General features: G+C 50.0%; 3 protein-coding genes across 3 annotated transcripts; all 3 read left to right on the top strand.

The window, feature by feature from the left end:
• Positions 1-405: 405 nt before the first annotated feature.
• Positions 406-2,441, top strand: LOC108156672 (malate dehydrogenase, mitochondrial-like). The gene is made up of 2 exons (XM_033386112.1): positions 406-552; positions 611-2,441. The coding sequence occupies exons 1-2, from the start codon at positions 463-465 to the stop codon at positions 1,550-1,552; spliced, it is 1,032 nt and encodes a 343-aa protein (XP_033242003.1). The 5' UTR covers positions 406-462; the 3' UTR covers positions 1,553-2,441.
• A 164-nt stretch (positions 2,442-2,605) lies between these two features.
• On the top strand, positions 2,606-4,000 carry LOC108156680 (malate dehydrogenase-like). The gene is made up of 2 exons (XM_017288313.2): positions 2,606-2,844; positions 2,908-4,000. The coding sequence occupies exons 1-2, from the start codon at positions 2,749-2,751 to the stop codon at positions 3,850-3,852; spliced, it is 1,041 nt and encodes a 346-aa protein (XP_017143802.1). The 5' UTR covers positions 2,606-2,748; the 3' UTR covers positions 3,853-4,000.
• Positions 4,001-6,800: 2,800 nt separating this feature from the next.
• On the top strand, positions 6,801-10,263 carry LOC108165302 (sodium channel protein Nach). The gene is made up of 8 exons (XM_017301340.2): positions 6,801-8,108; positions 8,188-8,487; positions 8,557-8,638; positions 8,712-8,994; positions 9,052-9,190; positions 9,262-9,472; positions 9,553-9,729; positions 9,788-10,263. Exons 1-8 carry the CDS (start codon positions 7,732-7,734, stop codon positions 9,905-9,907), a joined length of 1,689 nt encoding a protein of 562 aa, XP_017156829.1. The 5' UTR covers positions 6,801-7,731; the 3' UTR covers positions 9,908-10,263.
• The last annotated feature ends 826 nt before the right edge of the window (positions 10,264-11,089 follow it).

Below are 11,089 nucleotides of genomic sequence, written 5' to 3'. Positions count from 1 at the left end.
TCCGGAGCTCGCAATTGAGAGTGTTTCGTTCGGAGAGCTCAAAGACCTGCCTCAGAGGCAACCAAAAGGATCCAAACATACTGAGAGCCAGAGTTCCCTGTGGACTTCTGACTTGCTTCTTAATACCTAAGGTATTACAGAAGATTCTGGGGAGGGGTATTATCTTGAAATACTCGACTCTGATAAGCTGATTGCTGATCTCAGCAACAAGAAGATTCTCTTCTCAGATACTAAAATTCTATCGAATATATCTAAGTTATTCGATATTTAGTCACTTAAACGAACCAGCGGAAACAATGAAACTCCATATTCTGGAACGAGATACGACAGAGATACGATGATATATCGCAAAACAAAGTAAGTCATTTTTGTCTGTTAAAAAGTTACAATGCACATTCGACATAGTTTCAAAATTAAATAGCTCCTGAAAATAGTTCCGAGTTGTCCGGCAAATTCATCAGCATGCTCGGGAAACAGTTTCAGACCTCGGCCATTTCTCAATGCCGTGTCTGCTGGCGGCTCTACCAAGCGACCCCTGGCCAAATGCAGACGGTAAGAGTCTGGACAATGAGGTAGGTGTTCCAGTCGATTAATCGTTGTTTTCTTCCAGCGCCAGTTCCGGGTGGCAGTGATTGGGGCGGTCGGAGGCATTGGCCAGCCACTGTCGCTTCTGCTGATGGCCAACAAGCTGGTGACCGAGCTGGTCCTGCATGACCTCACGGCTACCAAGGGCTTCGGGCAGGATCTGTCCCACATAGACAGGGCGTGCCAGGTGAAGTCGTTCTTTGGAGAGGACCAGATGGAGTCGGCCATAAAGGGTGCTGACATCGTGATGATTACCGCGGGAATGCCTCGCAAGCCGGGCCAGACCAGGGACTTCCTGTTCGACACCAACGCCCCGATAGTGGCAAAGGCCGCCGGCCTGGTGTCCCAGCACGCGTCCCACGCGCTAGTGGGGATCATCACTAATCCGGTGAACGCCGTGGTGGCCGTTGCGGCGGAGGCGATGAAGAAGGCTGGCTACTACGACCCCGAGCGGCTCTTCGGAGTGACCACACTGGATGTAGTGCGGGCCGAGAAGTTTATTGGGGACCACATGAGCATCCATCCAGGGAAGATTCGGATACCGGTGATCGGAGGCCACGCCGGCACCACCATCGTTCCCATCTTCTCCCAGTGCCAGCCGCCCTTCGAGGGAGACGAGAAGTGCATCGCGTCGATCGTTAAACGCATCCAGACAGGCGGTGATGAGGTGGTTAAGGCCAAGGCTGGACAGGGCTCCGCCACCCTCTCGATGGCCTACGCGGCTGCCCGTTTCACCAACGCTTTAATGTTAGGTCTGAAGGGCGAGCCGGGGCCGCCCGAGTGCGCCTACGTGCAGTCCGACGCCACCGAAGCCCCTTTCTTCTCCACTCCACTTACCCTCGGTCCCAAGGGCATTGAGGAAAACCATGGCCTGCCCGAGCTAGATGAATGCGAAAAGGAGCAGCTGAAGGTAGCTGTCGACGCGTTGAAGAAGTCCGCCGCCAAGGGCGTGAAGTTCATGGAATAAATAACACATTCCTAAGGAACCAGACGAAAAATCAATCGGCCATCGAAAAAGCTACCGTTCATCAGTTTCACCTTCAAAATTTAGAGATAGACAGAGAAAAATTCCACAAAGCGAGTGCAAGAATCATTTCAGCGGCAGTCATCCGGGGCACTATCGGAAGTGCAGCTAGTAACTGTAGATGATAATGGTGTTGAAGGTCAGTGTCCGCATGGTTGAGTCGGTAGTCTCAATCTCCTATCACTCGATCTCCACGTGGCGAGTGTCCGCCTTACACTGGCGTGTGTATGGTGTCTGAGAAAAGTACATGATCTCGGTGCGCCTAGTCGCTGATCCTCAGTAAGTGTAAGAATCATTTCAGCGGCAACCACTAACCACTGGACCACTAACTATCGGAAGGCAAGCGAGCACCCAAAGATGAGGATGGATCTGGGGTCCACATGGGCCGTTCTCCTATCCATCCTATCCTATCCTATCCATCGAAAAGGACTGTCTTAATTTCAACAGTCCTGCTTGATTGGATAAATGGTCGAAGTGATGGTCTTTAGTGTATTACACGGATCCAGGAACATTTTACAAGTGAGAGGTCATTCGAAATTGATGCTTAATCGGAAATGAGAACACGTCTTACCAGGAAATCCGAGAAAACGCCAGCAATCATCAGTCCGGGCCAAAAGAATGCCAAAATTGCCCTATCGTTATCGACGTGGTATGACATCGAGGCGACCGACTCGATCCAGCGGACACTGGACTTTCACTCCACTACCACCTTGCAGCTGGGGCTGGGCTGCTGATAGATGATTTTTACAAAATAAAACAGGGGATTCAAACGAACTGTTGTTGGTTATAGCTCTAATAAATTGTGCTGTTAGGTGCGAGACTGATATTGAGAGAGGGCGGCGTCTGTTTCATTGGGGAACACCGAATTGTGTTTCTTGTTTTTATAATGAAAAGCTTCTATCTGGCTAACACCATTGCACTCCTGTACTGCTGTTACGAGTTACATACAATTTGTCCGATCCGTAACCTTGAGAGAAGTCAGTAGTCTCTTTTTAAGAAGTCAGTAGTTTCCACGATTTTGAAGTAGTCGTGGAGCTGAGTAAGCCGTTTCCGTTTATCAAGTATTCGAAATTTAATCTTTGAACTCCCAAGCCTACATTTTCCTTGAAATTTTGTGGCTTTCATTTATCAGCGTCAACATGTTCAAGAACCAGCTAAAGCTGACAAATTTTTCGAAGACTCGACTCTGCTGGGAGCTGTATCAAGCGTCCACAAGCCAAAGGTTGACGCAGACGGTACGTCGCTATTCCTTCAATCAATGAGGATATAAATATCCCATCCCATCTGTTCTTTTGCAGCGGCAGTTCCGGGTGGCGGTGATAGGAGCAGCCGGAGGCATTGGCCAGCCACTGGCGCTCCTCCTGATGACCAACAAGCTGGTCACCGAGCTGGCCCTGCACGACATCGAGACCACCCAGGGCTTCGGCAAGGATCTGTCGCACATCTCCACGGTGTGCAAGGTGAAGCCCTACTTCGGGGAGACCGAACTGAAGAAGGCCATAAACGGTGCTCACATCGTTATGATTACCGCGGGAATGCCGCGAAAGCCGGGCCAGACCAGGGACTTCCTGTTCGACACCAATGCCCCGATAGTGGCAAGGGTCGCTTGCTTGGTGGCCCAACGTGCGCCCAAAGCTTTGGTGGGGATCATCACTAATCCGGTGAACGCCGTGGTGGCCGTTGCGGCGGAGGCGATGAAGAAGGCTGGCTGCTACGACCCCAAGCGGCTCTTCGGAGTGACCACGCTGGATGTGGTGCGGGCCGAGAAGTTCATTGGGGAGCACATGAACATTCATCCGTATGATGTGAGGATACCCGTGGTCGGAGGACACGCCGGCACCACCATCGTTCCCATCTTCTCCCAGTGCCAGCCGCCCTTCGAGGGAGACGAGAAGTGCATCGCGTCGATCGTCAAACGGATCCAGACGGGCGGCGATGAGGTGGTCAAGGCCAAGGCTGGGAAGGGCTCCGCCACCCTCTCGATGGCCTACGCGGCCGCTCGCTTCACCAACGTCCTGATGCGAGGCCTCAAGGGCAAGGCATGTGCGCCCGAGTGCGCCTACGTCCAGTCCGACGCCACCGACGCCCCGTTCTTCTCCACTCCACTATCCTTCGGCAAGGATGGAATCAAGAAAAACCATGGCCTGCCCGAGATGAATGAAAGCGAGAAGAAGCAGGTGAAGGTGGCCGTCGATGCGCTCAAGAAGTCCGCTGCCAAGGGTGTCGAGTACATGAAAAAGTAGGGGCTTCTTCAAAATGTAGCACCTTTCGATAATACAAATTTTCAGTGCAGCAGAAAAGATCGGTTTTGATCTTGATTTACTTGAAGTAGTGGATGCATTCCTGGCGATTCAGGGGAATGTACTGCCGGAAAAAACAACAAAAGATAAATTTCGTTGAGAGAGCTTCAGAACTGATGGACCAGTTTGTATAGAAACAGATGGACAAAGTTTAAAGGTCTCTTTTTGATCAAGAATGTATATACTACATATGTACACACATATATACCTTTTCTGGGATCTGTACATTTTATAGTGCCCCGCAACGAATACTTAAGTGATATGCGGATAGTGGATTCGCTATAGCCATGTCCTTCGTTCCATCTTTTTATTTATTTCCCCACATTTCCCCAGCAGATATCTTTTATACAGGCACGCCTTCGCTTTGCGGAGCGGATCACTACATAGTGGCACATTGTTGTCCAAGTTGCAACTTTCGCTCTCACATTCTTTCGTTTTGAAATATAGTTCTCAAACTTTCCAAAAAGTGCTCGTCCGAAAAGGCGGAGAAGGACGAGAGGAGAGGTGACGGCAGCTAAAAGCGATATTAGCGCAACAAATGGTTGCAAGCAATAAAGGGGAACAAGTTCGTAATGGCTTTGTCGAGTATTACGCCCGACAGATACCCATTTAAATATATGATTTGATCGATCAGAGCAGTCAGTTTAGAAGACCTAAATCTTTGTCTTCTTGCCCCTGAAGGTCATGCAGGTCAGGGAGAAGGCCTCTATGGCTTGTGCACATTCTCTCTCATTACTTAAGAAGTACAAAAGAGTTAGAGCACAATAGAGTTCTGCACGAGTGTGTGTCTTTTTGGCTGGTTGATCCTCAGTACTTTTGAGGGTTGTGTGATCGGAAACGAGTGCACTATACCCGTGTCCTCCACGAGTACTGGGTATGGAAGAGCCATGAAAGCAATTACCATTAATCACACACGAACACATACAGACGAATAAGCGGACGGACAGGCGGACGGACGGACAGCGGAACGGACATGGAGACCAGCCTCAAAGGAACATTCTTCGCCACCGATCGATCTTGGTGCGCAATGCAAAACGAGAAACTGAAACCGACTGAAACCAGAAAGGAAGGCCAGCTTCGGGGTGACGAAGCACCCAATACCCTTTCAGATCGATTGATATTGCGCTGTGCAAAACCTCCTGTGCTGCGAGTCCTTCTCTTCTCAAAGCAATGATACTTTCTGCAAGGGTATGAGAAAAGGAAAAACTTTTATCGAAGCCTGTATACCCTCAGCCATAGATTCTGTCCTGCCTGCCCCTCCAGTGTCCTCTTTCTCGAACTCATCCTCGAGAGTCTCGCTTACTCTCAATTTCTTATTTATGAGAGTGCTCCCAACGATGGCAGCGCTACCCACTGCTCTGGGAGCATCAAGGGTCGATTGGACATGAGAAGCATCTAGATACTTGAGAGGAATTTGGTAGGAATTATGTCTAGAAATTAAGTAATGGGATTTTTGGAAACTCAAATGGCTACATTTAAAGTTTTATGAACCAGGGCCTATAACCGGTTAGAGTATTTTCTACTATCACAAACAATTGTGGTGGACATTTACCGATGTATATAATACATTATTGTGGCCCCGCTGAGTTTTGAGCTTCTCGGGTGTTAATTACTTCGGCTCAACAATGATCGTATTGATTATGATTAAATCATTATGAATATTCATGTGAAGGAGCGGTTGCTCCCAGCTGTGCATTCAAAATGTATGCATGTAAGCCGGTGCTTAGTGACTTTAGGGTGATTTCAGTGAATGATTTTTATTCAACGGTGAGTATTCTTCAGTGATTGCCATTCTCTGGTATGTGTGGACCAATGCATGGGTATCTTCTAGCCGGGTTCCTGTTTCGAAAAGTTCTCCTCTCTTTGGGGTAATTTTTTTTTCTCATCCTCTGCATTTGTCAACTGGATCTGAAGAGTGTGGTGAGACGCTAGGGGACACCAGGGGCAGGGGGTAGCACTGTGGAGACGCTGTGGCGAAGGGGCCCCAACAAATTTGTTTCAATTGCCGTTCGTTTCGCTCAGTGGTCGGGCAACTTTTCAATGGCAGTGGGGGGGTGGGGGCCTTTGACAAATGATCGCTGATAAGAGACCGAAACGAGGCAGAGAGAGCAGCAAAGAGCAGATTCGAAAACAAATTGAAAGGGAGGACCGTGGGGCAGGCAGTGGGCAGGGGGCAGGGGGCAGGAGGCAGGGTGCACCATAAGTGGGTCGCGATCGAGCTTCGATCCTAGGAGAGGTCCTAGAATGATCTTCTGGCTGCCTTTCTCTTAGCGCCGCCGGCAGGTGCAGATCTTATGTGATCGACGGGATCCTTTGCTTATTTATGCTCAGAGGCCGCGCCCGGCCCGTTATGGTCTCCTGCAGGAACGGTGGCAGGGGGGGGGGGGAAGCTGTGAAGGGCCTGCCCTTCCCTGCCCTGCCGACTGGCGCCAGTTGGATGAGGGCTCCTGCCGCTGCTGTGGCTGCTTCACTTATCTGGCCACCGCCATCAGGGTCAACTCAATTCGGCAGTTCTTTTGTTCAGCTCGGATTCGGATTCGGGTTTGAGTTTGGGTTTTTCGTTTTTTTTTTTGGTTTTTTCGGTTCTTGGGCTTAAGCTGGTCTTGGAGATCCGTTCAGCTTTTGTGTAACTTGAGAACACTTCATGTGTTGGCTCCGAGGTTGGCTGGACAACGGAGCGAACAAAGAGCGCCGAGAGCCGAGAGCCGAGAGTCTGGGGCCGGCCGTGTCAGAAGTTCACACAAAACTTGTGAAGTTCCTTCGTCTTGTGCATCCTGAAGTGGAGCCTGTCTCGGACTGGAGTGCAAGGCGGCGCCGGAAGCTGTTCAGACAGCGCCTGACCAGCTCCTATCGAGCAATTAGCTGCGACCGACCATTCGACCATCCCATCCATCCATCCAAAGCAGCTGCACTCCGTCATAGGACTGACCCACAATCTATACTCAAAGACTAGACCAAGGTCCGGGTTTCGACAATCTAAACGAAAGCATTAGGAAAAAATAAACAGAAAAGGCTAGTTTTAGGAGCCGAAGTATGAAATACGCTTGGCACGCTTGCATATCCAGTTTACCTAGGGATAAATATAAGACATATGTCAAAGATAATCTGCAATAGATTTTAGTAGACGTCCGAGCGCACGAGGGAAGCTAGTGAGCCGGGGGTTGGCTAGTCAAGCAGAGGGCTCTTGCTGATAAGTAGCATTTCATATTGGTATTTTCTTCTTCCGTTAGTACAATCTTTTAGGGACCTATAAGTCCAATATGAATATAGCCTGGCAGTGGATATGTATACATACGCAGATACTTTAAATCCCATTTTGCAAATATACAAAATATACAAAATCTCTGCTATATCTTAGCATTCAATTGATTTAAATGCTTGAACGATTGAACAATAAATATCCGTCCCTTGGTTTACAGTGGTAGAAACGCTCTTCCCCGGAAGGTTATCAGGGTGTAGGGTATATAGGGTATAGGTCAATCTATGTAGATGGGTCAGTCACGATTACTACCCCATTTCGGGGGCACAATCAGCGTCATGCAACATTACAGTGCCTAAACAATGAAAGGCTTTTAGTGGCCCCCGCAAAAACCCCAAAAAGTAGACACTGCCACACACCCAGCCCGTTCGCACGCAGCCACTAATGACCCACGCATCGATCCCGTTTTTTTTTGTATTTTCACTCCTTTGTGTGTGTGGGATTTGTCCTTAGGTTAGTCCTTCAGGCAAGCTGACACGAGCCAGAGCTGCTCTGGTCGCTGGATTATTGGTGGACCATTGACTGTGGCCTCGACCGGGGCGAGCAATGTTTCTGAAACGAAAATGCCGCAAGAGAAACGCGTCCACGAGTCCACCAGGCGGCAACGAGCCCTCGAGACTCTGGTCATCTTCCGTCGGAGTCTCATCTACCAGACGAAGGAATTCTTCCAGAACTCCACCCTTCATGGCGTTCGCTACATTGCCGAAACGGGTCGTCCCATCGGTGAGAAGTTCATGTGGTTCTGCTTCACATCGATTGGGGCCGTCACCGCTCTGGTCATCATCATGAGCCTGTGGGAGAAGTTCCAAACAAATCCGACCATCACCGGTCTGGACACGGACTTTCACAACCAGAATGTCGTCTTTCCCACAACAATTGTCTGCCCAGAGGCGGCCTTCGATCATGAAAAGTCCTATGCGGCGGTCTACAAAAGTTTGGCGTGAGTACAGCACATTCCAGTGCAGCGATTGAACCGGAAATATCGGCCTTGTGGTATATACTTTGCTGCTTCCAAACAGGAACTATGACGATACGCACGCACAGATGTTTGCCCCATTCTTAGAGCTACTCACATCGCTCAACTTCGGCAACATTCGCGACGCCAAGGTGCTGTCCGAGTCGATACCCAAGGACCAACTGGAGGAGCACACCATCAGGCAGTGGGCGTTCGAGGGCCACATCAGTTGCGAGAGTACCTTCGTGTCGTGCAAGTATCGCGACGAGGACATACCCTGCTGCGATCACTTCGAGCCCATCTATACGGAGCACGGCTTCTGCTATGCCTTCAACAGTCGCTTCAAGTCCACGGCCACCGAAGAGTAAGTGCATTTTGTCCGTCTTCTGGCCGTTCAGCTGGATCTGAGCCAGTATCTTTTGTGTGTTTTTAGCATCAAGACGGGAGCCCCGCACGATCTCTACGAGACGGACAAGAAGTGGGCCCTCTTCTTTGTGCCCAACAGCACCTCCAGGGTGAGTCCTGAAGGAGAAAAGAATGCGATTTGGGGATACTGCAAATACTAGTCCTGCATATGTTTGATGACAGATTTTCATCTTTTCGAATGAGGAGTACTTTGGATCGGACTTCAATGCGCAGATCGACTGGTCCGAGAGCCAGCTGGTGGAGGTGCGGATCTCCAAGAAGAACACCTACACCACGGACGATGCCCGCCAGCTGTCCATCGGCCAGCGAAAGTGCATCTTCAGCGATGAGGTGAAGCTCAACTACTTTCCGGACGTGTACACGTTCTCCTCCTGCATGAAGCAGTGCCGCATGAACAAGGCCATCAAGCTGTGCAAGTGCAATCCACCCTTCTACAAGCCCATAAGTGAGTCAGTCCATAAGTCCGTAGATCCTCCGTAACGGATCCTCCTATGCCTTCCAGACAACGTTCCCATGTGCATGGTCAAGGACTTTGACTGCCTCGACGAGTTCAAGGCGAATATTACCAACATCAAGGACTGCCTGCAGTGCGAGCTCAGCTGCTCCAAGACTGTGTTCAACATTGACAAGCTAATCAAGATGTGAGTGTTCCGTCGTCCTCCTTGGAGAATATCGTTTGCCATATTTCCCTCTAATGGTCTGCCTCTCCCAGAATGGATCGACCCGAGAGTACGGGAGTTCTGGTCGAGTTCCTCACATGGCCCATCATCCGCTACAAGCGTGAGGTTCTCTTCGGCTGGGTGGATCTGCTGGTGTCCTTCGGGGGCATTGCCAGTCTCTTCCTTGGCTTTTCGCTGCTATCTGGCGTTGAGATCATTTACTACTTCACGCTGCGCGCCTGCTGCATGGTCTACAAGAATCGCGTAAGTTTTCCCAGGACTCCTGCTCCTCTGCTCTGCTCTGCTCCTCTCTAATTCTCCGACTCTCTCTCTTTCTGTGCTAGCAAGAGCTATATGAGATCGAGGAGCGCATTCGTAAAGAGCCTCCCCCATCGATTGATCTCCAGCTGCGGCTCAAGTCGCATTCAACACTGAGGATCGGCACCCCTCCCACCTCGGCCGTGCTGCAGGTGAAGCCCGTGGGGGAGGCAGGCGGAGGACCTCAGCGAAAACACGAAATGGTTTGTTCTGCAATGCAATTTTTTTTGTTTTCTTATCTAACTTTTTTGTCGTTTGCAGAGCTTTTATAACCACACAAAGAATTTGTATCGCAGCCCCAAAGTTTTGCCCGATCATGGGTATGGATCCACCACCATGAAATCTTGGAAAGCGTCCGATCAGGCACAGTATATACCTTGAGTTTCGTGAATTGAAAGCAATCGATAACAGCCTTCGATGACAGCACAGTAGTATATTCCAATCGATAACAGCCTTCGATAACAGCACAGTATTATATTCCTTGAGTTTCGGGAATATTTCAAATTGACAGACGTCGATAACAGCCTTCGACGATAGCTTGGTCGAGAACACCGATTAACACTCAGTGGCAGATAATTGTATTCCTTAAATATCGTACCGCCTGCCCATTCACGAGGAGGCGTCGTTGCAGAAAGTGAATTTTGAATTGGGGTCTTGCTTTAAATTAAATATATATATCATATAAAAACTATATCAAAATAAATAACCAGCATACCAATACGTACAGCACAGTAATAAAGAACGTACATACAAACTATATATTCGGCTTAAAAAATAGTAGAAAAACAGAGTGAAATTGTTTCAGCTGCCGCCACAGGAATACAGGAATGTGCGGCCCGCCGCCCGTCGCCCGCCGCCCGCCGGCAGCCGCTCGCCGCCACCAACGATGGATTTTTCTCCCAATTAAACTTCTTCAGTCTTCAGTGCTGCATACTTAGCGGCGGAGTTCAGTGCACTGTGGGTGCAGACCCCCCACCCAATACAGCCCACCCCACCCCGCTCCACCGTGTAGAGCCAACCACAGACTACCCGCCGCAACCCTCCGCAAAGCCTTCCAACCAAATTCCCCGGCATTCAGAGCCACAGTTGAGCAAAAGCGAAAAGCATTTTTCAGTTAACATCGTTGCCGGCTCATTGTTAATTCCCCAGCCATCGTGCCGTAGAAAGAGATGGAGACCAGGGAGCGACAAGGAGAGAGAGACGGAGAGAGTGATGACTGCCAACAGGTGGGGGACTGGGTGGGTGGCTGGCGGTTGTAGTTGTAATTGCAGTTGTAAGCCGCGTAGTACGCGCCGCACACAGTCGTCTGGCGGGAGAGGCAAGCAGGGCAAAGCAGTGGGCAAGGCAAAGCAGAGCATGCAAGCAGTGAAGAGCATGATGGAGGTGAGCCACTGGCATTCAACTCTCTCCGGCCCCACCCACCTGTTCCCTGGCACTTTGCATATTTCTGTGAATGAAACCGCCGGATAGTTTGTAAAAGGCAGAGCGGGAGAGCTCTTTGTTGGGCGGCAGAGGCGGCCACTCGCAGGGATTAAGATGCAGCGATCGCTCCATGGGAACCCC

This window comes from Drosophila miranda, chromosome XL (genome assembly GCF_003369915.1).
Source record: "Drosophila miranda strain MSH22 chromosome XL, D.miranda_PacBio2.1, whole genome shotgun sequence".
Lineage (NCBI taxonomy): Eukaryota > Metazoa > Arthropoda > Insecta > Diptera > Drosophilidae > Drosophila > Drosophila miranda.
Note: the sequence above shows the minus strand (reverse complement) of the source record. Positions and strands in the feature narration are given on the sequence as shown.

Excerpts from the sequence above, each read along its gene's own strand:
- LOC108165302 (XM_017301340.2), top strand. The coding sequence starts at position 7,732 with ATGCCGCAAGAGAAACGCGTCCACGAGTCCACCAGGCGGCAACGAGCC. Across the intron at positions 8,488-8,556 it reads AAGTCCACGGCCACCGAAGA|CATCAAGACGGGAGCCCCGC; the intron begins GTAAGTGCATTT and ends GTGTGTTTTTAG. Across the intron at positions 9,191-9,261 it reads ATTGACAAGCTAATCAAGAT|AATGGATCGACCCGAGAGTA; the intron begins GTGAGTGTTCCG and ends TGCCTCTCCCAG.
- LOC108156680 (XM_017288313.2), top strand. The coding sequence starts at position 2,749 with ATGTTCAAGAACCAGCTAAAGCTGACAAATTTTTCGAAGACTCGACTC. Across the intron at positions 2,845-2,907 it reads GCCAAAGGTTGACGCAGACG|CGGCAGTTCCGGGTGGCGGT; the intron begins GTACGTCGCTAT and ends GTTCTTTTGCAG.
- LOC108156672 (XM_033386112.1), top strand. The coding sequence starts at position 463 with ATGCTCGGGAAACAGTTTCAGACCTCGGCCATTTCTCAATGCCGTGTC. Across the intron at positions 553-610 it reads CCCCTGGCCAAATGCAGACG|CGCCAGTTCCGGGTGGCAGT; the intron begins GTAAGAGTCTGG and ends GTTTTCTTCCAG.